Source organism: Apiospora hydei, assembly GCF_038363865.1.
Source record: "Apiospora hydei strain CBS 114990 chromosome Unknown utg000004l_segment0_segment0, whole genome shotgun sequence".
Lineage (NCBI taxonomy): Eukaryota > Fungi > Ascomycota > Sordariomycetes > Amphisphaeriales > Apiosporaceae > Apiospora > Apiospora hydei.
In genome coordinates, this window is record NW_027117363.1 from 1,281,285 (window position 1) to 1,303,680 (window position 22,396).

Sequence of the window (22,396 nt, forward strand, 5' to 3'; positions counted from 1 at the left end):
TGGCCCGTGGCTTACTCGGGGACTCCAAGTACTGGTGTGTGGCTGTCCACATATCTTCCAACGGTGAGTGAAAGATCGACAAAGCAACATTGGTTGATACAGTTGTATGCAGTCTCTACTTAGCCCTCCGATAGTTTCTGCGGAGTGACCCCGGCCACGGAAATTAGGAACTCGGAAATCGCCTATAGGTATCACAATGTCACTAGAGGGAGTACCACATGCAATGAAACAAAGGTTCAAGGCTCTCATCCCCAGCCGCCTCGCCGCCTTATCGTCAGCCCGGCAGGGATCTGCGCGGCATCATCCTTGTATGTGCCACGTCAGAACCAAACAGGAAGGCTTCTGGAAGGGCACTGGAAGGGCACTAGAAGGCCACTGCCAAGGCTTCCATGCATACGCATGGCACGGCAAGGTTCTGTCTTATCTTGCTCCAGGTAACCATCCGCCATCCATCTCAACTCCACTGGGGTTATGTTTCTGTCTTCGCCGCGTCATCATCATATTACGACGGTGACCACTACTGATAGCCACCGTTTCAAGTTGGCAAATGGCAGATCATGGGCGGCTGAATGGTGACCGGAGATGCCGAGTATAATTTTTAGTTCGCACCTTGATCAGCCCAGATCATGACTTCGTTGCCTGTCCGGGCCTCAATCTCACAGTACCGTTCCAGTAAAGACAGATGGATTCTACCGGGCGGTAAGTAACTGCTGCCGGTCTTGGATCGCCCACCGATGCACACCATCATCCCAGCTACTGCTGCCCAAGCTTCGTGACGGGTTTCCACTTCCGCTCAGTATGTACATTCATGGTCGGTTGGGAGTTGGCGCTAGGGTTCAGCCACTAAGATCTCGAATGCACTTTGCGTGCATATGAGAATCTACGTGTTTTATTTCATTTTATTTTTTGTTCTCTTCAGCTGAGACGTACCACCCATTCCTTCATCGGTATGTGAACTCCCCTCCATCGAATCCTCAACTCCGCGTCGCACACCCGCCCAGCCTGCATTGTCGGTGTGCCGTAAGGCTACACAAGACGGTGAAAATGTGTTACACTACAGCCGGTTCCAAAAGAAATATCGGTATTTGATTAGGTGCCCCAATGATGATCACTTCTAAATTTAATGCAGGTACATAACATAACATACGACATCCAGAGACTCTGATCTACAGACACATACACACCCTATGTACTTGACGTCTCAGTTACACTCACCCACATGTTCTCCTCAACCCACACGGCGTAGCTCTTGCTATCCCACGGCTTGGAGGGATTGGCCAGCTGAAAGTCGAAAGCACGAAGCAGCTAGTAGAAGCAAGTTAGCGTGGACGGACCCCCTGAGCCGGTCAAGAAAGACATGACACATCCCAACAGCCCACGCACACACTTACCTCGAAATAGACCTTGTTGAGCTCCATGAAAGCGATGGGCTTTCCAGCACACATGGTTCGGCCATAGCCAAAGACCAGCTCGGATAGGTTCTCCAGCTTAGTACGCGCGGCCGCGTCGACCTCCTCGAACCGTTCAGGCCGGAAGAGGTCTGCGTCATCTCCAAAGAGGGCCTTGGAACGCGTCAACGCGGCCGCGTTCATGCCGATAGCCGTTCCTTCTGGGATGAATTTGCCATGGATCCAGTCGCCTCCCGGTGGTACGGTCTTGGGGTAGAGCCCGGGGGCTGGTGCGCGTATACGGAGACCCTCGTAGATGACAGCTTGGAGGTAGGAGATGCCCTTGGCCTCTTCGAACGTGATGGGACTGGATGCCCTCCCTTCGTCTACCGCTTTCCGGATCTCGCGCTTTAGCTTGTTGTAGATTCGCGGACTGCTCATGAGGTGGAGCATGGTGCTCCTGACGACTGAGGCGGTCGTGTCGCTGCCTGCGACCACCATGAAGAGCCCTTCGGTTTCACACTCTTTCTGAGTCAGGCCGTGGGCCATGAAGGCGCCCTGTTCAAGTCGCTGTCAGTTCCAACATCAAATCAAATGGGAAGCAAAGGAGTGTATACCAGCATATCTCTCTGCTTCTTTGAGTCGGGACGAAAACGGTCGCCTACAAGTTTCTCTGCTACTCTTCAAGATGAACAACCGTGTAAGCCGTGGTTTTTTCGCTGCTAAGTAGGAATTAGGTGTCCTTGCGAATTGTCTTCACTTACGCCATGACTTTCCCCATGCCGGCCTTGTCCGTCGTTCGGGGCCCAAACCACCGCAGAAACCAGTTCGAATACAACACGTTCCGTATCCAGGGCACATCAAGCGTGACGGCGATCACGGACCAGTTTTCCCTCACGCTGCGCAGGAAGTCGTGCAGGTCCTCGTCGGATTTCAGGTAGCCGAATTCTTGGCCGAACCCGGCCCGGGTGATGACGTCCATGGTAAAGAAGCTGATGATCTTGGAAAAGTCGAGCAGACGGTTCGACTCTTGGTGACCACCACTGCCTTTATCCTCTTTGTTCAGGTACTTCCGTCTGATCAGTGCGACTAGCTCCTTGACGTGGTCGTCCACGCCATCTTCTAGGGCTGTCGTGTCGCGGCCCGAGTAGGCGGAGGCCGTCTTGGCTTTTTGCTTGTCGTGCGCGGCGATGTCCAGGGTGGTGAACATGGTGTCTTCGTAGGGATTGAATCGCGATCCCATATACCTAAACCAACCATCAACACATACTCTCCTTTCAGGGTTCTTTACACATGATATCCGCAATCGTCATACCAGGAGTCCTTGCCATAGGGGCTGCGCACAGCCGACACTTTCCGGATGATTTCCGGGTCGTCGGTGCTGATCTCATTGGGCCCGACTCGCACCAACGAGCTGCTGTACTGCTTGGGCAGGTCGCGGTAGATGTGCCACTGTCGCGTGCTCCGGGTCACCTTGCCGAGCCAAAGGTAGGAGAAGGAGGCTAGGAACGGGCCGGGGATGTGACGCAGGCGGTGCCAGGTCACCACGGCTTGTACGCTGTAGCACAGCACCAGGGCCGCGAGTGCGACGAGGGCTATGCCTGTCTTGTCGAGGTCGAGGTCCAGGAGAGCCATAGCGGTTGATTCTTGATTCGCTCGAAGGACAGACAAGTAAGGTAACCGTTAATGGATGTAGTAGGAGTTGGGCGGGAAAGAGAACTGGGCAACTAAATTTCTTTATTATGAACAAAAGGAAGCTCATGAGTTCTTGATTGACTCGATAGCAGAAGGATCCCGCGCTCACCTTTATGCGGCTAGAGAACGGGCGGCAACCCTGTTCCGATCATGCATAAAACCGTTAGAGAAAATGCAGCTTTCAGATGATAAAGCCTCCAATCATCCGACATTTTCCACCTCCATCCCGTACCTGCACGGGAAGCGATGGCGAATCAACGCGATGATGTGCCAACGGCATAGATCCATCCCCGCAGTTGTCGGTTAGTATTTACTCGAAACAGTCAGTCATTCCAAGATCGTCAACTTCGTGCGGGGTCGAAGATGTTGGATGCATTGTTTGCCAAAGGCTGGCGAGGGTATCACATGAAGATCTACAATAGTTGATATGCAGGTCAGGTCAGTCACGATTCCATGCATCCAGCAAGTAAGATAAGGCGTCTTTGCCCTTTTATTAATTATCTATGGGGTGAGGTTGTAGTTGCTTCGGGATGGGAACTGTCTGTATTTGTTTCGTGATTCATTGCAACTTGTGAAGGGCAAGAGTATTGCTGGCTGTGCTTGCTGACTTCATCTCATAACCCCTTGTCCCCATATTCTCGATTCCTTACATAATCATGGCATGGTTATGATTTCCTCTGGACATAACCTAAGCGCAAGGGTCAGGGCCGTACTGGAACTGGATCTGGCGCCAGTCTTCGGTGTCTTCCTAGGGTCCGAAAGGTCCTGGTCCAGAAAAAGCCAGGCGATTGAGTGCCTTGACCGCATTGTCGCACTGGTTGCGTGCAGAAGAGAAATGGAACTCCATCGCGCGCCAGTTGGGGTCCTCGTACGCTGTGTAGACGCAGTCCACCTCGTAGCGGAAATTGGCCTTGAAGAACCGGTTGAGGCTCTCGGCGGAGACAACGGAGGCCGGACCTGAGATCAGGAGGACGCGAGTGCGCTGGTCCTCGCTGCTGATCGGAGCCGATCGAATCTTGTTCGGACAGGCGTTCGGCTTGTACTCGACGCCGTTCTCATCGGCGACGATGAATGTGCCAGCTTCAATCTGCTCCCACAGCCAGTCTACTCCGTGCGGCTCAAAGAAGACCAGCTTGGCCGCGCAGTGGTCAGGGTTCTTCCGGTCGGGCTCGTTAATGTGCAGAGCAAAGACCTTTGTACCGCATCCTCGAATGTTGCGCAAGAGCATGTCGGGCGTGCAGGTCGGCGGCAGGCCGCGGATAAAGACGCTGCAATTCTCCTGGTCGCTCACATTGGCCGAGAAGTTGCTTCGAGACAGGCGAGATCCCTTGTAGTTCTCGGAGAACGTGAAGTTGGGATCATACTCCAGGGGGCTCGTTGCTGGCGCGGCCTGCGTTCGGATCGATTGCTGCTCGAGGGGGTAGGCGGCGCGCCGCTGTTGACCGACAGCGTTTTTACCATGACGATAACCGACTGTGTTATTGGCCCGAGGTTGCTGGCCAGTGAAGCCGCTGAGCTCGCGAGGTTGGCCGACGGCACTGGATACAGGAGGCTGGTTCATGCCGGCATTCGATCCGGGGTACTGCTGCCAGTTGTTGAGGCGCTCGGGATACTGGCCCGTGGGGTTAGTGGCCTCTGGGTACTGCTGAACGAAGTTGCTCGGCTCGGGACGAGGTCGCCAGATGTCGTTGGGTGCCGGGTAGCCGACGTTTCCGACGCCTGGGTAGTTGCCGCTGCGTTGAGACTGGCCGCCAGCGACGTTGAAGTCGCCAAAGCCAGGCGGGGGGTTGATCTGGGTGGCATTACCCAGGCCAGGCCGGGAGCTGACCTGGTAGCCATTACCCAAGCCAGGCGACGGGTTGACTTGGTAGGCGTTGCCTAGACCAGGCGGCGGCGGGTTGGCCTGAGCAGCGTTGCCTAGGCCAGGCGGCGGGTTGATCTGGGGCGACCAGATGCTCGGGTTATAAACCAGTTGCTCGTTGGGGCTCTCTTGACCAGTGGGGGTTGGTTGAATGAAGCCATCTTCAATTATTGATGTGCGATGGCTTGGGAAGATGTAATTACTCTCAATATTTTTGTAAAGAGTGTTGAGGGTGGGAAGACGATGTGTTTGGAGGAGAAAACGGTCGTCAAGGAAGTTGGGAAGAACACAGTTAGATTTTTTTGTGTTTTGGTGAGAAGCTTGAAGATCGAAGTTGAGGACCTTGAGTGCTTAAATAATGTTTGATAGAAGTCCACAGCGGTGGTGGTCAACCCCAAGATTGAATGCAAGAAGTCTTTGCATTCACAGGTGGTTGGCACGGTTTTGGCCTTCTACCACAATCCATAGGTAGGAATCATTGGCACCTGAGGGGGAGCTGGGGAACAATAGGCAACAATAGGGAATTAAGAAATTCTACCAGGGCCTCTAGCAGACCAACTATTTACCTAACCTACAAATAACATACACCCTATAGAAACAGATATGTATTTAGGGACTGCCCAATCTCGCCTATCTGGCTGAGGTGATGAATAGGGGTTGCAGGGCAACAATCCACTGCAGCGTGAAACTCACCTCAGGGCAACATTTCAAGAAAAAGATCGCTGCCATCACAATGACTTTCCATCTTCCAAACAAGGAGAGTAATTCTATCTACCCACTCAACGAGTAATTTATCTAAGTTGTTTATGACTGGAACGTGAGATGCCGTAGCGGACACCATGAGGCACTGATCAGCTGGATACTGTATTTTATTGGCAACCGAGAAACTTGAGTCGTAATCGAGACTCTTGTCAAGCAGATCTGTCTACCAGACTGAGATGTATCTATAATAATATGTCCAACCGTTACTGTAAGAGCAGACTAATGGAGCGTAGCAGCAGTAGACTTGGTGAGTCTAGAATGTTAAACGAACTGACGAGTGACGCTGGGAAATCAATTCCTTTTGGGTATTTCTTTGATCTCGCATCGCTTAATCGTGGCCTCATATGTACTGTATCTTGCTTCTGATATGTATGCGCAACGTAAGCTGTCTTTACAGGTTCCAGCCAGAACAGCTCGGGCCTTGGGAGAGTGCAAGGGAAAGACCAGTTGGCTTTTGATGTGGAGAACGCCATCTTGAAGCAACTCCCCTTCGACCAGCACGTTGCCATACTTATCCTTGAAGTGAGTCGCGGGAATGTCTTTGGTAGTGTTACCCACGAGGCAGGACTTCCAGCTTCTGGTATCTTTGAAAGCATATTTATGTGCTCGAGCAAGTCCATGGTAGTCACCAATCGTGAATGGTCCAACGCGTCTATCTACTGATTGCCTGTTGTTTGGAGCGTGACAGTATCTACCCAATAGACGAGTCAGGTGAAGCAAGCACTAGACATGAGTGGTAGCAAGATCCCCTTAGGTGTTCTGGTGCTATCCAGCGACTTAGGGCAAGTGCCAGCCTACCATCTAGATATTCGTATTGCATATTCAAAGCACTCTCATCGCCCGAAGTCGTGTGTCGTAGTACCACTCCGGCCTGACGTATTCAATAACTGCCAGGTCATGTCCCATAAATCAAATGATATTGGTCATAGCAAGCCAAACATGGTGAGAAATTGCCCAGTTACGTTGGCCCAGCAAGGCGCAGTCTCGTCCGATGAGTTTTCGCGGCAGACCAGAACCCTACTTGACTTAGTCTGGATTGAACATGGACCCTATTCTGTTGCCTTGGCTGTTGAGTGTATTGGCCATCTGAATAGTATCGTCTTAAATCCTGTTGGCAAATGGCCAAATGTATTTTGCTTTGAGGTAATCTATGATATGTCATCCCAATCAACATTCGATGAACTCTTGCCTGTCATGTGTAGAAGATTTGCAATATGAGACGCAGCACAGTTTCGGACGACGGCAAAACTTCACTTCCATCTTGACTCGCATGGCAGTTATAGACATGTGCACTAGTAGCTGGCTTTGGCGAGCAGGTAATGTACAGCCACTGACCCTAACGTGCCTTAGCCTTAATGTCCTGAGAAAGGCATGAGGACTTCATGTGCATTAACTCGTGGTATCAAGAAGCTCTGAAGCGAGACATTGTGGCATCTCGAACGATCGCCAAGCAATTGTCTGGAGGGGAAACAGGGGCAAGCATGTCGCACATCATTCTACGGACGAACCAAAGATGAGCATCGCTGAGGCAGAGGAGCCACGTACGTTCTGTCAAGCTCCTAGTCTCTCAAGGCTTCCCAGAGTCTGGCCTGATCCTCGTTCAGGCGGCGACAAGATTCGGCGTGATAATCTCGAGGCAACTGCTCGTCGCCAAGAACGTGTAAACACCACATGTGCGATCTGGGATCAGCTGAAACATCAGGATGTATGCCAACGAGCTTCACATCGGTATAGCATCCCTGACCAAGAAACGAAACATTTGGGGACATATGATGAGAAGAGCAGCACTGTCTATATATTTACGGCCTCCTGGCCATTTCCTCAGGGCATGCGGAAGAATCAACGAACAATAATACCACATTGCTATACAGTCAACTTCCCCTTACGGTTATTATTACCTTTGAGTATAATGTCGACCAACATCAGCCACTACCGCTTTGGACTGTTCTGTGTACGACTACTCCTCGCGACCTCTCTCGTGATCGCCCCCATCAGCGCCACCCCTTGCCCCCGCCAGCCGGACTGGAGGGCAGGTCCCCCATCACCCCACAAGACACCATCGCCACCGCCGCCGACAAGCGGACAACGGTCAGCGGCCACGGCGTCCTCCTCGGCGACGGGACCATCAGCGGCGGGGTCGGCGAGATCGTGACGGCTTCCGGCGGCCTCCAGACGGCCGACGAGATCAACAGCGAGTCCATCGTCGTCAACGGGCAGCCCCTGAAGCTCACGGGCGGCGGGCTGACGGTCATCGACGGCCAGGATGGATCGAGCGTCGACGGAGTTAAGAAGAACCCGGATGGCAGCACCTCGGTCGACATCTCAGGCAGCGACGTCAGGCGGGGTGGAGTTACAATCGTTGAATGAGGTGCTGCTCGAGGAGTTCTGGCGGCGGTGGAGGGGGTTGGTGGACAGGTCGAAGAAGCCGGAGAACACAAGGAAGAAGAAGAGGAAGAAGAGCTTCCAGCAGGAACCAGATGTGGAATTGGAGAAGTTACCATTACTATGAATATATACCCGCTACTTGGTGCAAGTTCATGACTGGCTTCATCGACATAGGTTATCAAGCGACTTGACTCAAACCATTGATACATGGAATTCCTCCCAACGTCCGCTGCTACCAATTTGACGTATATACAGGAATGATGGGGGCTAATAGATCCTCAAAATCAATGATAAAATGCAACTGGTTGTTCTTATAGGATCGCCATCATCGTTGGTTGCATATCGCCTTCCTTTCATGTCATCGCTGTTGGTGCTTACCCCTATTTGGGTCGCCATCACATCCCACAGTTCTAGAGCCAAAGACTGATGCAGCCGGTGAAGTTCGCATATTCATATACCAAGTATACGATCGCCAATTATTGCGTCGAATGTGATGCAAGTTCTCCCTGTGCCTGTGCCTTCTAGAAGGAACCGGGAACATCGGGTATGGCGTGATTATGAGGAGACGGTACTCGCCCAATTCTGACCCAGGGCCTAGTACCTGCTACGAGATTCACCAAAGAACATGTCCACGAACACTGCCACAGCTCTTTGCTCGAGTCTCAGCGGCATGTCTCGGTTCCTGCATTTCGCGAAGCAGTTCGATCCCAGCGTCTAATATCAACGAGAATGATATACTGTACGTGAGTGGTCGAAGGTTGACACAAGTAGGCGCCGGCGTTTGTTGAAAGCGTCCAAGCAGAGTCTCGGCACACAAAAGCTAGCGGTTCATTAGCGGCCGGCGGGGGATGCAAGCGTCTCGCTCGGGGGGCTGGCTCAGCCACAGTAGTGCCCCTCAAAAGAGACCCAGTTGCCTTGGAATGAACACTTAAGTAGAGGCGGGGTTCGCGGGACTGCTGGGACTGCTCAGGGATCACTAATGACTCCCAGCGGGCAGGCACTGGGGACTGCATGGACTGGGCAGGAGCAGCTGAAAATGACTTCGCGGGATAAGGCGAAGGGAGAGGGATCCAACACACACACACTCAAACAGGGTTGCGCCATCTCCTTCTTTTACAAAAACAAGGCAAGGCAAGGCAAATGCAAGCAGCAGCAACATGCGACCGACAGCACCACCGCTCAATGCAGCGTCCTCGTTAGCCTGTACTTGATCCTGTTATTAATATAGTGTTGCGCCTCATTCCAGTCCCGGTACATATATAATATATTCGTCCCGGCTCTCCCGCTCTCGCGCGCGTCGCAATTACCCATAACCTTGGAAACCATCAATTGGCTCTCTAGGACTAGGACCAGTCCAGTCCCGAACAGAACGCCCGCGTCTTGCTTACATCCTCTCCCTCGCTCTGTCTCGCTGCATGCGTCTCGCTCTATCTCGCTCTATCTTCCTCGCTCGCGCCAGAAACTATAAACATACTTAGCATTTGCTGCACAAACAAACTTTCGCGAACAACATGGGGCTCCGTGACATGCTAAAGAAGAAGGATCGGCTGTCCGAAGGTTATTCGGCCGATGCGACCGAGACAGTGGGCAGACTGGCCGCGCCAGAGTTTACCTTCATCCGATCCGACACCCATACCGAGGAGCGCATCTTCCCGCCCGCCCCCGAAGACGAGTACCAGACGGCCAAGGACTCCTCCCTGGCCGCCGCACCCGCCGCCAAACCCCGACGCAGCCTCGACGTCTTCAAGAGCCGGTCGCGCGGCAACAGCGCCGCGAGCCCGAACAGCAATAAGGCGGATCCCTTCGCCGACGCTTCCGCTTCGCCTTCTCCCCCACTCCCGTCGCCGCAACTGCCACAGCAGCGCCAGCAGCAGCAGCAGCAGCAGCAGCAGCAGAACAACTCGTTAAGGCCGAAGGATACGGTGGGAAGGCGCCTGTCGCAACGGCTGCACATCGGGTCGTCGTCCTCGCGCCGGACGAGCACCTCCGAGTTCGTGCCCGAGAACCTGCCGACGATCAACCTGCCGCCCGACGCCGCCGAGCCCGAATGGGAGGCGCGCGCCACCATCTTGGCCCAGCAGGCCGAGCAGGCCCGCAGCCGCTCGGGGTCGGTGACGCCCAGCCCGCTCGCCGAGAAGCAGAACCCGTACGAGCTGCCGCCGCTCAACATCGGCGCCGAGTACAACGGCGACAGGGGATCCCCACCATCACGACGGCGGCGGCGGGCAACGAGCCGAGGCCCACCAACGAGCGGAAGGTGTCGTCCCAGCAGATCGACGCCGACATTCAGGAGGCGATACGGCTACACGAGGAAGGGCAGTTGGAGCAGTCTACGGTCAAGTTTGGCATTCTGGCGGATCCCAATGGGGCTAACAACCCCCTGAGCCAAGTGCTTTACGGGCTTGCATTACGGTCAGTAGTCCTCCAGGAAGTACACAGAGCGGACCCGAGCCTCTGGACACATGATTTCAGTCGTAGTAGACGTGACCCATTGGGCAAAGCTGGTGGTGTTGGTGGTGGTGGTGGATGTGGTGTTGATGCTGCCTATTGCAAAACTTGAGGCGTTCCAATCTATCTATTGATTGGGATCCGACCTATCATGATATCATCCTGCGAGAGCCTCCGGGGCTGACAAATGCTAACAACCTGTTTTTGGAATCACATCAGGCACGGCTGGGGATGCACGCCAGACCCTGAACGCGCCATCACCTTCCTCTCGGCGGCGGCGTCCAATGCCGCCTTGGTCGAGAACCTGGCACTGCAGGCCGGCATGAAGAAAGGGGGCGCGGCCAAGGGCGAGCTCGTTCTGGCCATCTTCGAACTGGCCAACTGCTTCCGTCATGGATGGGGTATCCCTAAAGATTCGGTCGCAGCGAAACAGGTGAGTCGGCATCATGATCATCTTCATAGCCTTCCTTCCTTGTTAGGCTGTTGTTCCCTTGCAATAGCAAGAGCAGACTGCTGCCGCCCGCAGCCGAAGGGCGATGTTTTACCGGAAAGGGGTGGTTTCAGCTCGCTAACGCGCGTTGGGTCGCAAATCATTAGTACTATGAGACTGCCGCGAATCTTGGAGACACGGGTAAGTTTTGGCACCCAGGAAGGGATCATCGATCGATCGACCTTGATTACGAGTTCCCCGGGTCGGCTGACGATGAGATGTCCGGATCTAGACGCCATGAACGAGGTTGCCTGGTGTTATGTCGAGGGCTTTGGCTGCAAGAAGGACAAGGTACGTTGGGCATGAAGCGATCCGATCCCCTACCCAATCTCACATCACGCAACCAACGCCGGCGTTTTGTTTGTCGATGCCAGTGACCCAAGACGAGATGTCATTCCTCGTCATTGGGAGGCGGACCAGCGGTCGGGCGGCGTCCCAGTGGACGATGGAGCCTCGATCCTACGGGCTCTGTGGCTTGGGATATTCCTCCGTATGGGCCCGGGGCCCGTGGGAGGCTGAGCCTGTAGGCATCCAAGGGATCGCGGGTCATGTTTATCACGGCGACGTTGGGCATCAATAAGCCTCATGGGGTCTCCCACTGGTTCCAGATCCCTCGGCGCAAGCCATGATCTCCACGCCCGCTGCGCACGCATCCAACTGGTTTGGTATCTATCACATGAGGCTGACAGCTTTTGCTTTTCTCTCGCTCCGCAGTATTCCGCCGCGAAGTACTACCGGCTAGCCGAGCAAAACGGAAACAAGACGCTAGGAAATACATGGTAAGTCGCATTATCCAGCTTCGATTCTATTATTGTTTTTCGTCTATAAGCGTTTCGTCATTTGTCATTGGCGCGGCCCGAGGCCTGCAGAACGGCCGTCGCAGATGACACCTGCCAGCGGGCGTTGATAGGCTATTAATTGGCCCAGCCCTTTTCTTGGCCGATTCGCCTTGTTTTCCCACCCCTTTTGGGCAGGGCCTCTTGGGGTGGTCGCAATCCAACCTGGGGTCACTCATCACCCATCCATCGTACCTCTTGCTTCCATAGCCTGTGGTTGGCCCTGCGGGCGAGTGCCCATTCCAACCCGTCCAGGGCTTGATTGGTGGCCCAGATACACGCAAACAGCCCGGAACATTAGGGAGAAACGGTCGCGCACTGCTACTCTCTTCCCTCCCGGGCTATCTTGTCATCTCAACAGCCGATGCCTGCCAATCTGCCTTGGAGCACACTGCACGCGCGCGATCTCACATCTGATCACCCTCTTCTTTTCATCCCTTGGTTTTGAAATAATGCCTCATACGTTGTTGACGTTTCGAGGCTGTGTTATTTGTATTTCCTCCCACTTCATGATGTATTTGTTTGCTTGCTCCCTTCGTATCGTCGCGCCTTACTTTACTGACGAATTCTTGGGACCCGCAGGATATGGAAGGACAAATACAACCCCCTGACGCCAATGAGAATGGTGGTAAGCACAGCAAAAGAAGTAACACGGCAAAGTTAGGTCAGTCAGGTTCGTCAGTCAGCAGTTGGCGCTAGGATCTTACGATGTTTTTGGAGAATGCCCAAAAACGGACTTTTTACAGTTTTCTTCGAATGAGAATTAACAAGGAATATAATTCACGTCATGGGGTGGTTTCCCCTTTTGATACTTCTTGCTTACACTATCACTGCTGCTACTACTACTACCACTCACACTCCTGCAGTAGACAATATGCGGTGCCGGCAATTCGATTTAGACTGTATGTGTGTGCAATACATGTATGATCGGCGACATTCATCGCGATCGAGGCTGGGCTTTCTGTTGCTGCTGCGTAAAGGGGCTTCCATTGGACGCCAAAGAAGGCTTTTTGACCTGTTGGTCAGACGGAACTGGAATGCTACTTGCCTACCTACCTACAAATCGGGGAACGAAACAAGCTGTGCCGAAGGGGAGGGGGGCGGATGGATGTTGTACAGTAAAGTAGGTAGGTAATAAGCAGCAGCAGCAGTAGCAGGCTGTATGTGCTTATATGTAAGTGTGCATGCAATGCACGCATGCCTATTTGCGGGGGAGGAACGTAACATTCTGGTAGGGGGGAAAGGGTTGGACGGACGGCATTCCTTTCTGTCTGATTTGTTCTTCTCGCCAGTTGGTGTCATCGTTACACAAGGCACACAGGTACGTAGGCACACACACACATACACACATACACAAACGATGGTGGACTCGGGGGTAGAAATCGGTGCATTTCTCGTAGGACTCGAGAGTCAAAAGCAGTCAGTGGGTGTGAGGCCAATATATTGCTACATGCAGGCTTACACATACACACGGTAGATTCCCGTCTATACTTATTGGCTTGTCGGTCAGCCATTCAGTCAGTCCGTCAGCTTGGGGTATGTAGTCAGCCAAACGAATGCAAGCAATCAATCATCCATGATCCCGTGACGGGAAAAATCTACCTTGAAGAAGAGAGGGGAAGTTTCAGCCCATCCGCCCCGGCGGGATTCGTCGAGGCTAGAGGCTTTGTTGCTTCTAGAAACGGTTTGCATCGTTTCTTTTTCGCTTTCGAAGTTATCCGTTTGATTCATCTATTCCCGGCAGGGCTATCCCTATGACGCCGGTAGCCGTATCGTGTTATAGTGGCTGACGAATCGCTTGACCCGAACAGGGACTACCGCTCTTACTACGTATGTCCTCCCTTACTCCAGTAACCCCGAGTTGGGTATGTACGCAGACAGGCAAGGAACCGATAGTCTATCGATAGGGCCGTCGTCCATGTACGATGAAGAACATGCATGCGTGTAATATGGGATGGTAACCGCGTTTTTCGTGTAAGACCTCAAGCGAAGGGGGGTTGCGTCGTCGGCATCCGGATGGCACCCGATTCGAACAGAAAACGGTGGTAAAGAAATGCGAAATGCGTATCACTGAGTGCGTGCACAAACATAGATAGGCAGTTTCGGAAGTCTTACAGCCAAAAGCAACCAACGAACAGAAGGGAGAAGACGGATGAGAGGTGAGGGATATTTAGAGTGCTGACAGTGTCTTACCTCTTCACATTTCTCCTCTCTCCAAATATGCAATGCTGAGTAGACGCTCATGTCGGCACTTCTCTCATGTCGTCTTCGGGAGATGCACTCTCTCCGTTGGAGGGAAGCCGTAAGAGTGCGCGGTTCTTCTTCGCGCATGACTCTCAACGAGCGTGCATCTCCTTATTAGTCTCCTAAACTTAGGTAACTTCCTCGTCCTCGTTGAGATCACACGTGAGAGGTCTTGGCCGGGCGAAGGTTGAGGGTTCTACGACGGAGAGAGATCGCGGCGCACAGCAGCGGGCAGAGCGACTCGGATCAGGAAACGAGATGGGGGAGCAAGTACCTTCGCCAGCCACTATTATATTACAAACCTGAGGTATACAGGACTCCGAGGAGGAATCGGGGGAAGGACTTGTGCGTTTCGTCCTTGTCCTCGTCCATCTAGATGTGGTTGCGCAGCTTCCCGCTAGTGCTCGTAATACACACAAATGCATACGCACACCACACGAAGAAGGTGCAGGCGCAGGTAGGCAGGTCCTTTTTGTTTTGCGCAGGGCTCTGTGTCGCCCTTCCGTTTCAATGGTGGTTCTCGCTCTCTCGTAAGACGTTGCGTCGCGTTAGCTTCTTTTTCTTTTCCCACGACGACGAGCACACAAGCAAGGAGGACGAGACGGCCCGTGGCTCTAGACTTGATAAGATCCCGGTTTTTCCGGGGTTTTGGTGGGCTGTGTGCGGCCGGGAAAGCAACGAGAAACGACACGAGTCGCTGAGACAACGAGCAGGGACAAGGGAGCGAGCCAGGGCGCAACGTGAAAGAGCATGGAACCATGGAACTCTGTATGTCTGACAAGACGGGATCTCGTCTTGTCCGTCGTCGTCGTCGTCTTCTTCTCCGCAGTCAGTACTCAAAGGATGACGAATGAGAAGCAGCCGTTTGCACTGGACCGTGTAACTGGAGAATGGGGAGGATGTTGCGAATCTTAGTCATTCTGAAACGCGGGAGAACTGACAGCGGGTAACCTCAGGATGGATTCGAAGGAGGCAGCCCAAGAAAGAAACGCCCTTGGTTCGTTCCCAGGTCCCCAGGTAAGAACTAACGATGGAGAGCGCGCGCTCGCAGCGAGTGAGGTTGAAGAAAGAAACGTAACGGCTGCTTTTCTCGGTGTAAGTCGCGCGTCTGACTTGCTGGGGCTCTGTCGGCATGGCGGGGTAGAAAACGGTAGCAGCAAATGGCCGCGCGCCAGACAAAAACTCCGACCACTCCGCTTTTCCTTCCTTCCTCGTCGTATCGTTCCTGCCCATCGTATCGTTCGTTCGCGTCTCGGCCCAGTCCGGCACAACTGAACAACACTGTTTTATTGTCCCGTAGTAACTCACGTGCGATAGGACAGAGATAGGGTCATCAATGGATATGCCAATGCCAATGCCATGGATTGGTAGAGAAGGAAGGATCCGATCACTCTACTCGCCCACCTGAGCCTACATAGGCAGAAAAGATAAGCAGGAGAGATTGATTCGCTCGCTTTTCTACGGGCGCGTCGTCACGAACCGTCAGACTTTCGGAAAACCAAGGAAATGCGGGCTTGGTCTTGGGAGGAATGTCCCCAGGTCCAATGACCCGATGGAGCTGTATGTAAGTCGTCGTTGTTTCGGCTTACTAGAGTGCTTCTTCTGCCGCCGCCGCTGCTGCTGCTCCTGCTGCTGCTCTGCCGGGGGAGGGTGTGAGCTGAGAGAAGGAATGCAGTTGCAGGTAGGAGCCAACATGAAACAAAGGGACCGACCGAACATTTTAATTTAGACTTCGGAATGACGCTGGCTCGTGGACGCCATGTTCCTATATCTCGACATGTCATAAGCCTTTTTTTCGTGTTCTGCGAGATGACTTCACCGAGGCTAAGCTGCCTGCATATGAATTCCCGGTCAAGTGGTAAGCAGCAAAGGAGATCAAAAAGCATCTCCCCCTACCGAGCCTAGCCGTCGATCACTGTGTCTGTCTGTCAATGAAGGGGGTTGGGTGGTCCTCGTGAACCCGCCGCAGCGTATCTAATGCCTCCATTGGGATACTGCATCGTGATGCGGTCGACCAAATCGGACAGGCAATATCGAGTCCTTTTTGGAAACCCTCCTCTCATGTCTTTCCGTAATAAGGGAAAACGAGGGGAAATTAGAGACCCAAGGATACCGTCTGGCCGTCACCACACCACTACGACTGGCTGGATGTTCTACTTGATCGTGTCCCCCTTCTTCTTCTTTTCTGCTCATGAGGGCAACCCCAGACCAGATATGCCTTGGCTGCAGTGTGCACCGTGATGGGGCCAGCCAGTGCTCTCGCATCGACTATTGTCCTGCTGGTGGTCGATCATGCCTCCTCCCCACATCCTGCCTGACCTCCAAGAGCAACAAGCACGTACACTTACACCCACCAAATATCACGGCGCATGCAGCTCACACACCCTCTTGGCGCCTGTTGCCCACCCACTCCCACATCGCCTGGTTGATATCAATGCGAGCCACAAACTATTAGAGGTTGCAAGCCAGTGTCTGGCGTGTGCTCAGTCTCTTTCTGGGGTCTGCGCCGGGGGCAAGGGGGCATGATCAGTAACAACAACAAGACTCGGGCTAGTCACTGCCGTGATGACACATTATTTTCGTATCAAATGGAACCTCGTAATTTATCGATCGTAATTGAAGACAAACGAAAGAGGATGCTGTAAGCTCATTGCCAAGGATCGGTATGCCTAGACTGAACGTACTCTATTACCGCATCAGGCAAGTAGAGAAACAAGTACCAAGCAGATGGCAACGCCTACCTGTAGCTATAACACGAACAACATTGTCTCTGTTAGATTTGGGAAAAGAATACCACCGGTAACCAAACCCAGCTCAACCAATCCTTCCGGACACGAGGTCTCGTCACGCAACGCAACCACATATCTGAACCATGGCGATCGATGACTTGCCTATCTCTATTCTTTTTCTCAACTCTCTCACTCACTCATTCGCCCCCCACCCCCCATCCACTCCAGCATTCTCGAACCGTTTGGCCGGCTACTGTAAGTGAAGCAAGGCCTTTTTACTGCTTTCTGTTCCTTCTTTTTCCTTTTTCGCGTTTTACTCCCGAATGGGAGTTCGTCGCCAATCACCGTCATTTCGTATCCACTCAAGCCGAGGAGCGCCTGGACTTACAGGAAGTGGAAGTATGCGTGCTTGCACCACCACCCGCCACCAACTTGCCTACCTAACCCCCCTGCCCCCTGTATCTGTATGTCTCAAGGTGAAAATAAGAAAAAAGAAAGTAAAGAAAAGAAAAGTGTGGCATCACAACGAGCATGTCTCAGCACACATGGCGAACTAGATCTACCTGGCGTGGGGCGCGCTTGTTACTTCCTTGGTTTTTGCCCCTTCACCGGTTACCGTTTTGTCGGCTGTATTATAACATCTCAACATATATTGCTGGGATATGTATGGTATGGTTACCAGCCCGGGGACTTTTCTTTTTGCCTCGAGTTACGTTACCCGTACGAAAACCAAGAGACGGGAACTCAACCGGACATGTGTCGAGTAGACAAAAGCGGCTGGCTGGTTGCTGTTCCTATCTTAAGCATACATGACTAAGGTACAGGTAGTTACCAAGCTCCATCCCCCAAGGAGAGACAGGCAAAGACCAGCTGATAGGCTAGGTATAAAATTTTCTGCTATAGAGTTCCTGTGGGGAGGGGCATAGTGTATACAGATTGGCCTTGCAGGATTAGAGCTGCGTCAGATTACGAGTTTAGTCGCGGTCCCCCGACTATTGTCTATACTATAATGGTTCAGTTCTGATCACGACCCAATGGTGGCGTAGGAATGTTTCTCTCAACGTAACCAGGGAAATCCTCAGGAATATATTTGAGTTCAAGCATATGCAGTCACATGTGTGCACGGCGTAGTGGGAAAACTTGTATGTAATGCGAGTGAGAATATGTAAATGTGAGAATAGAAGCTTCGTAGTTCGTTATCATTGACGGGTGTCACGTTGTGCTAGCCACAAGAGGTACATGGAAAAAAAGGAGGGTTGTTCGATACGCGAACTCATACAGGGCCTTCAAATTTCGCCATACTGTTGCGCTGATTGCGATTGCTGTCGATATTGTGCTGATGCTGTGGCTCATTCTCGAATACCAATAACCAGGAAGAAGAAAAATAACAAAGGAGCCAATCGATGAGGGCTTCCAAGCTCAGAAAAAATCGTCTGATTCGTGCCTCGTAGACTGTTCCATCGCATCAGCCCGTCGCTCTCGCTTGTCCTCCGTCAAATCCATCCAACCTGTCGTGAGACATTATTCATCGTAACCGGTCGCTCTCCCATCCAAAGAAAAAAAAGGCCTCCCCGCCTGTGCGCATATGCTATTCATAGATCTCTTGTCTTCGATCCTGAATGCAGAGCGGCGCACCCGGCGCATCCCGGTATCCCAATTTCCTTCCCTGCCCCCCCCAAGGAGGGCTGCAGTGAAACCGTTCCCTGTGCAGCCCCCCCTCCTTGTCCCTATGCCCTGCCTGACCTCCAGGATCGTTATACAGAAGTAATAAGCTGGTGGCCAGATACATCTGGCCCCGCCCTATGTGTTCCCTCAACCGCCCGTTTTCGCCATGCTAAGCCAAAGAGTAGGAGATGGTGTTGCCAATATACTGGCTATTGGACACATCACAAGGAAAATGGAATTCCAAATCAAAATACAAAAAAATGCTGGACATCGCTTGCTAATTCTCGACACATAAACATGAAAAGAGACACGACCGCAGACAAAAAGTAGACAAGAGCTGATTTCGTTGCTGTGCGTGAGCACACATTTGGTCTGAGTTGTTGTTGCGCGGTGAGCGTCGTGGACTGTATTACCAGATACCAAGAAGGAACAAGGAAACTATCAAATAGGAAAGGAAAAAAAGCGCTGCGTAGATCGAAAAGAAGATTTTCGATTTTCTGTCGTCGTTCATTTTGTCATAAATCGTCATGAGTTGGCGTCGTTACTTGCGTGTTGATCGCTGTGGGGGTTCGCCTCGGCCACCATCCGGGCGAAGTTTCGCACAACGTCTCTAGGGATCTGGTCCCACAAAAGGGAGCGGGTGTAGACATCGGCAGCGGACTGCTTGTCGTTGTTGCGCATGGCGGCAAGGGACTCGGCAAGGTTGCGCCGGCCCTGGCTCGTCGAGCGCACGGGGGTGTTTTGCAGGAAGTCTTGTGAGGTGGCACCGTTGTACTGGGCAGAGGTCATGGAGAAGATCTGCTCCGTGGTTTGTTCTTGGGTAGGCTGTGTAAGAGAGTCGCTGAGCTCGCCCAGCATCGACGGTGCGACACCATCCATGCTAGACTGGAGCTCCATGGGCGTGGCAGTGGCCCAGTTGGTACCCGAGGGCTGAGGCGCAACAGCAGCGGTGACGGCGTTAGGGGCGTGCGAGACACCCGCATCCTTGAGCACGTTCTCCAGGACGGCCGCCGAGGCCTCGCGCATGTCTTCCGACACGCGCGGGATGCTCGGGGCAGACCGGTTGGACATGACGAAGGCGCCAACAAGGAACAGCATGAAGAGAAGGCCGTTCTGGGTGGAAGGCTTCTCGACCTCGGCAGGCAAGGTCACCTCGGGCTTCTTCGCCGGAACGATCTGGACGTCTTGCTTGACATCCTGTTCCATGGTGAAGTCTCCCATGAAGTTCATGTTGTCCCAGGTTGCGTCCATGGCCATGCCGTCCATGCCGTTGAAGGAATTGGAGAAGCCGCTGTTGCCGTTGCCGTTGTTGATGGTCGCGGCACCCTCGAGTCTGTGGACGTGGTCGGTGAGGACGCTGACCTTCTTGCGCAGCTCGCCACTCTCAATGGTGTGGTTCTGGATGAGCTCTTCCTTCTCCATCTGGAGGTTCTCGATGTGGTTCTGGGTGAACTCGCGGTCACGCATGAGCTGATCGAGCCTCAGGTTGAGTTGGGCGACCTCGTCTTCCAGGTTGCTGATGACGACCGTGTACTGCTTCTTCTCGTCCTCGAGCCTCTCCGTGTGCATCTTCTTCCGTTGCCTCGAGTCAAGAGCGGCCTGTCGATTCCTCAAGAGGCGCTTCTGCTGCTTCAGCTCCTTGATTTCCTGCTCATCTGTCGATTGGGAGATCAAGTAGTCGATGTTGCTCAGGTTGCGCTCAGCGGGGATGTCGAATCTGGCGTTCTTTTTCCGGATGCCATCGCCTCGTCGGAGGTCGTTGTGCGACCGGATCATGGGGCTCTCTGGGCGCATGCGCTGGATCATGGCCTGCTGGTTCTTGACGTCCTTGCCCATCCACTCCTTCTGCGGGGAAGTTGGTATCGAGTGGTTGTTGGGGCCGACAGACTGGAAGAGGGGGACCTGAGCGCCGGGGTTGCTGAAGGGCGTTTGCATGGACATGGGGCGTTGCGAGAAGAGGGGAGGCGCTGCCATCGTAGTCGGCGGGCATGCCGTCGAAGGCCTGGAGAGGAGTGCATGTGCCGGAAGCCTGGCCGAGAGACCACTGATTTTGGTTGCCGTATCCTTGGGACTGGTCCACGTTCATGAAGGGGTTGTTGGGCGGGAGGAAAGGGTTGTTTGACGGCACGGACTGCATGTCTACCGACTGCCAGTCTTCTGTCTTGGGGGAGAATAATGAGGATGAGACAGCGAAGGAGTCTCTGCGGCTGCCCGCCATAGGAGGGGACATTTCCAGTCCCGAGTCTATCGCGCTGTGATCCATGATTGAGTCGTCAAAGATGCCGTGGTCCTCGTCGTCGAAGCACTTTTGCGCGTGCGCCGTGTCGACTGAGAGTGGGTTGGGCTTGAAGTAAGCCGGGACCTGGTAATTGGAGACCATTGCAAGGTGTGGATGTGAGTGGTGGTGGTGGTGGTGGGTGAGGGTGATGGGTTCGAGAGTTGCGGGTAACACTCGAACTTCCGTGGTGAGCGTGTGGCTACGCTTTTACTGTTGCTGCTGAAGAGTATAAGAAGCTGTTGTCTTTCCGTATTAGTGCACTGTTGCTGGTCTAGGTCTCGGTCGTGGTTTGGAGGCGTCTGGCCAACTCCCAACCGAAATAATAGAGAATAACGCGATTATAGTGGCAAAAGGTAGAAAACAAGACAACTCGTCCCGTGGCTCTAGCAAATGACGCCCCAACAGCTCGTTCGTGAGCCCTTTTCTTATGCAGGCAAAGCAGAAGGAATGGTGGTTCCTTAAGACTATGCAAGTCTTGCTCTCACTCTCACGCTGTGTGTGTACACGAACTGGGAAGGGGGATGGGAGTCTCAGAGCGTCGAGACAGGATAAGAGGCAGTGATAAGAGGTTGGTGAAAGTGACTTTTGGTGGGGAGGGCGGGAAGCCGGGAAGGGTTTTAAACAGGAAAACTGTATGTATGCATGTTGTAGGAACGGACGGGATCGACTCACACTCTTCGTTGGGATGAAAATGGAGGGGGGAGGATGGTCTCCAAGTATTTCACCTCTCTGAACTCTAACAAGGTGAAGTAGAATAAAACAGGCGTAGAGAAAGAAAGAGGATCTCAGACACAGGCGTCCAGACTGAGATAGATAGATGGGTGGTGGGAGAAATATGATGGGTAATAAGATATGTTAGAGGGATGGACGCAGGTATGTCGAGTTGTGAGTAGCAACAATAAGTTCGCTACCCTTTTTTTTTTCAGATGGGGGCAGATTCTCTCGACGGGATGGAGCAGCTCTTCTACTTATTAAAGTGCCTGCGAGCGAGAGCGACCCAGGGCCGGGTTGCAAGTGCAAGTGCAAGTCAGGTCAGGTTTCTGGATACCAGGGTCACCCTTCGACACTAACCCAGTTACCTGCTTTAATCATGTAGGGGAATGGGTATGGGAATGGGATGGGATGCTGCTACGGGAGAGACGATGGACCGGGGTGGGCTGGACACTGGAGGGGTACCGAATGCTGCGTACTTTACAATGTCATGGCCTGCTGGGTGGGGAGCCAGAGAGCCCGCGAGACCTCTGGCCGACGAACAGGAGCTTTTCGCTTCTTAGCATCGCGGGTGGGTAGGGCCATCCCATCTACATGCAATGGTGTGGGAGGGGCGTGGGTAAGTGTATGTAACTCGACCGTATCTGGGTGTTGCGGGAGATTTCACCCCAAGGCAATCAATCCATCCGTCTGCGACTGCTTCTGTACTGCCATTGATTGACGGAACTGACTGTCTGACTGACTGACTGACTGCTGGTCCGTCTTGGTCTCCGCGGCCGCATTCTCTGCTCTACCTTACGACTAACCCGATTGAGGCCCCAGACTGGGCGATAGGTGAGACCCCTACCTTTTTGCGTAGGGGGAGATGCCCAGTTGTTTTCCCAGATGACCCCATCCACAGACG

The 22,396-nt window shown here is 53.2% G+C and overlaps 6 protein-coding genes across 6 annotated transcripts; 3 read left to right on the top strand and 3 right to left on the bottom strand.

Annotated features, from left to right (window-relative positions):
- Window positions 1-1,185: 1,185 nt before the first annotated feature.
- PG997_002921 (uncharacterized protein) lies at window positions 1,186-3,023 on the bottom strand (the record flags this gene model as incomplete). The annotated part of the gene is made up of 5 exons (XM_066807236.1): window positions 1,186-1,305; window positions 1,392-1,946; window positions 2,006-2,069; window positions 2,153-2,635; window positions 2,680-3,023. The coding sequence occupies 5 exons, from the start codon at window positions 3,021-3,023 to the stop codon at window positions 1,186-1,188; spliced, it is 1,566 nt and encodes a 521-aa protein (XP_066670854.1).
- An 808-nt stretch (window positions 3,024-3,831) lies between these two features.
- Window positions 3,832-6,179, bottom strand: PG997_002922 (Enoyl reductase LovC; the record flags this gene model as incomplete). Its single annotated transcript, XM_066807237.1, has 2 exons — window positions 3,832-5,070; window positions 6,057-6,179. The coding sequence occupies 2 exons, from the start codon at window positions 6,177-6,179 to the stop codon at window positions 3,832-3,834; spliced, it is 1,362 nt and encodes a 453-aa protein (XP_066670855.1).
- Window positions 6,180-7,615: 1,436 nt separating this feature from the next.
- On the top strand, window positions 7,616-8,073 carry PG997_002923 (uncharacterized protein; the record flags this gene model as incomplete). Its single annotated transcript, XM_066807238.1, has 2 exons — window positions 7,616-7,657; window positions 7,735-8,073. The coding sequence occupies 2 exons, from the start codon at window positions 7,616-7,618 to the stop codon at window positions 8,071-8,073; spliced, it is 381 nt and encodes a 126-aa protein (XP_066670856.1).
- A 1,529-nt stretch (window positions 8,074-9,602) lies between these two features.
- On the top strand, window positions 9,603-10,475 carry PG997_002924 (uncharacterized protein; the record flags this gene model as incomplete). Its single annotated transcript, XM_066807239.1, has 1 exon — window positions 9,603-10,475. One exon carries the CDS (start codon window positions 9,603-9,605, stop codon window positions 10,473-10,475), a length of 873 nt encoding a protein of 290 aa, XP_066670857.1.
- Window positions 10,476-10,726: 251 nt separating this feature from the next.
- PG997_002925 (uncharacterized protein) lies at window positions 10,727-12,529 on the top strand (the record flags this gene model as incomplete). The annotated part of the gene is made up of 5 exons (XM_066807240.1): window positions 10,727-10,972; window positions 11,137-11,170; window positions 11,262-11,320; window positions 11,744-11,808; window positions 12,448-12,529. The coding sequence occupies 5 exons, from the start codon at window positions 10,727-10,729 to the stop codon at window positions 12,527-12,529; spliced, it is 486 nt and encodes a 161-aa protein (XP_066670858.1).
- Window positions 12,530-19,028: 6,499 nt separating this feature from the next.
- PG997_002926 (bZIP transcription factor) lies at window positions 19,029-20,883 on the bottom strand (the record flags this gene model as incomplete). The annotated part of the gene is made up of 2 exons (XM_066807241.1): window positions 19,029-20,390; window positions 20,443-20,883. 2 exons carry the CDS (start codon window positions 20,881-20,883, stop codon window positions 19,029-19,031), a joined length of 1,803 nt encoding a protein of 600 aa, XP_066670859.1.
- Between the last annotated feature and the right edge of the window lie 1,513 nt (window positions 20,884-22,396).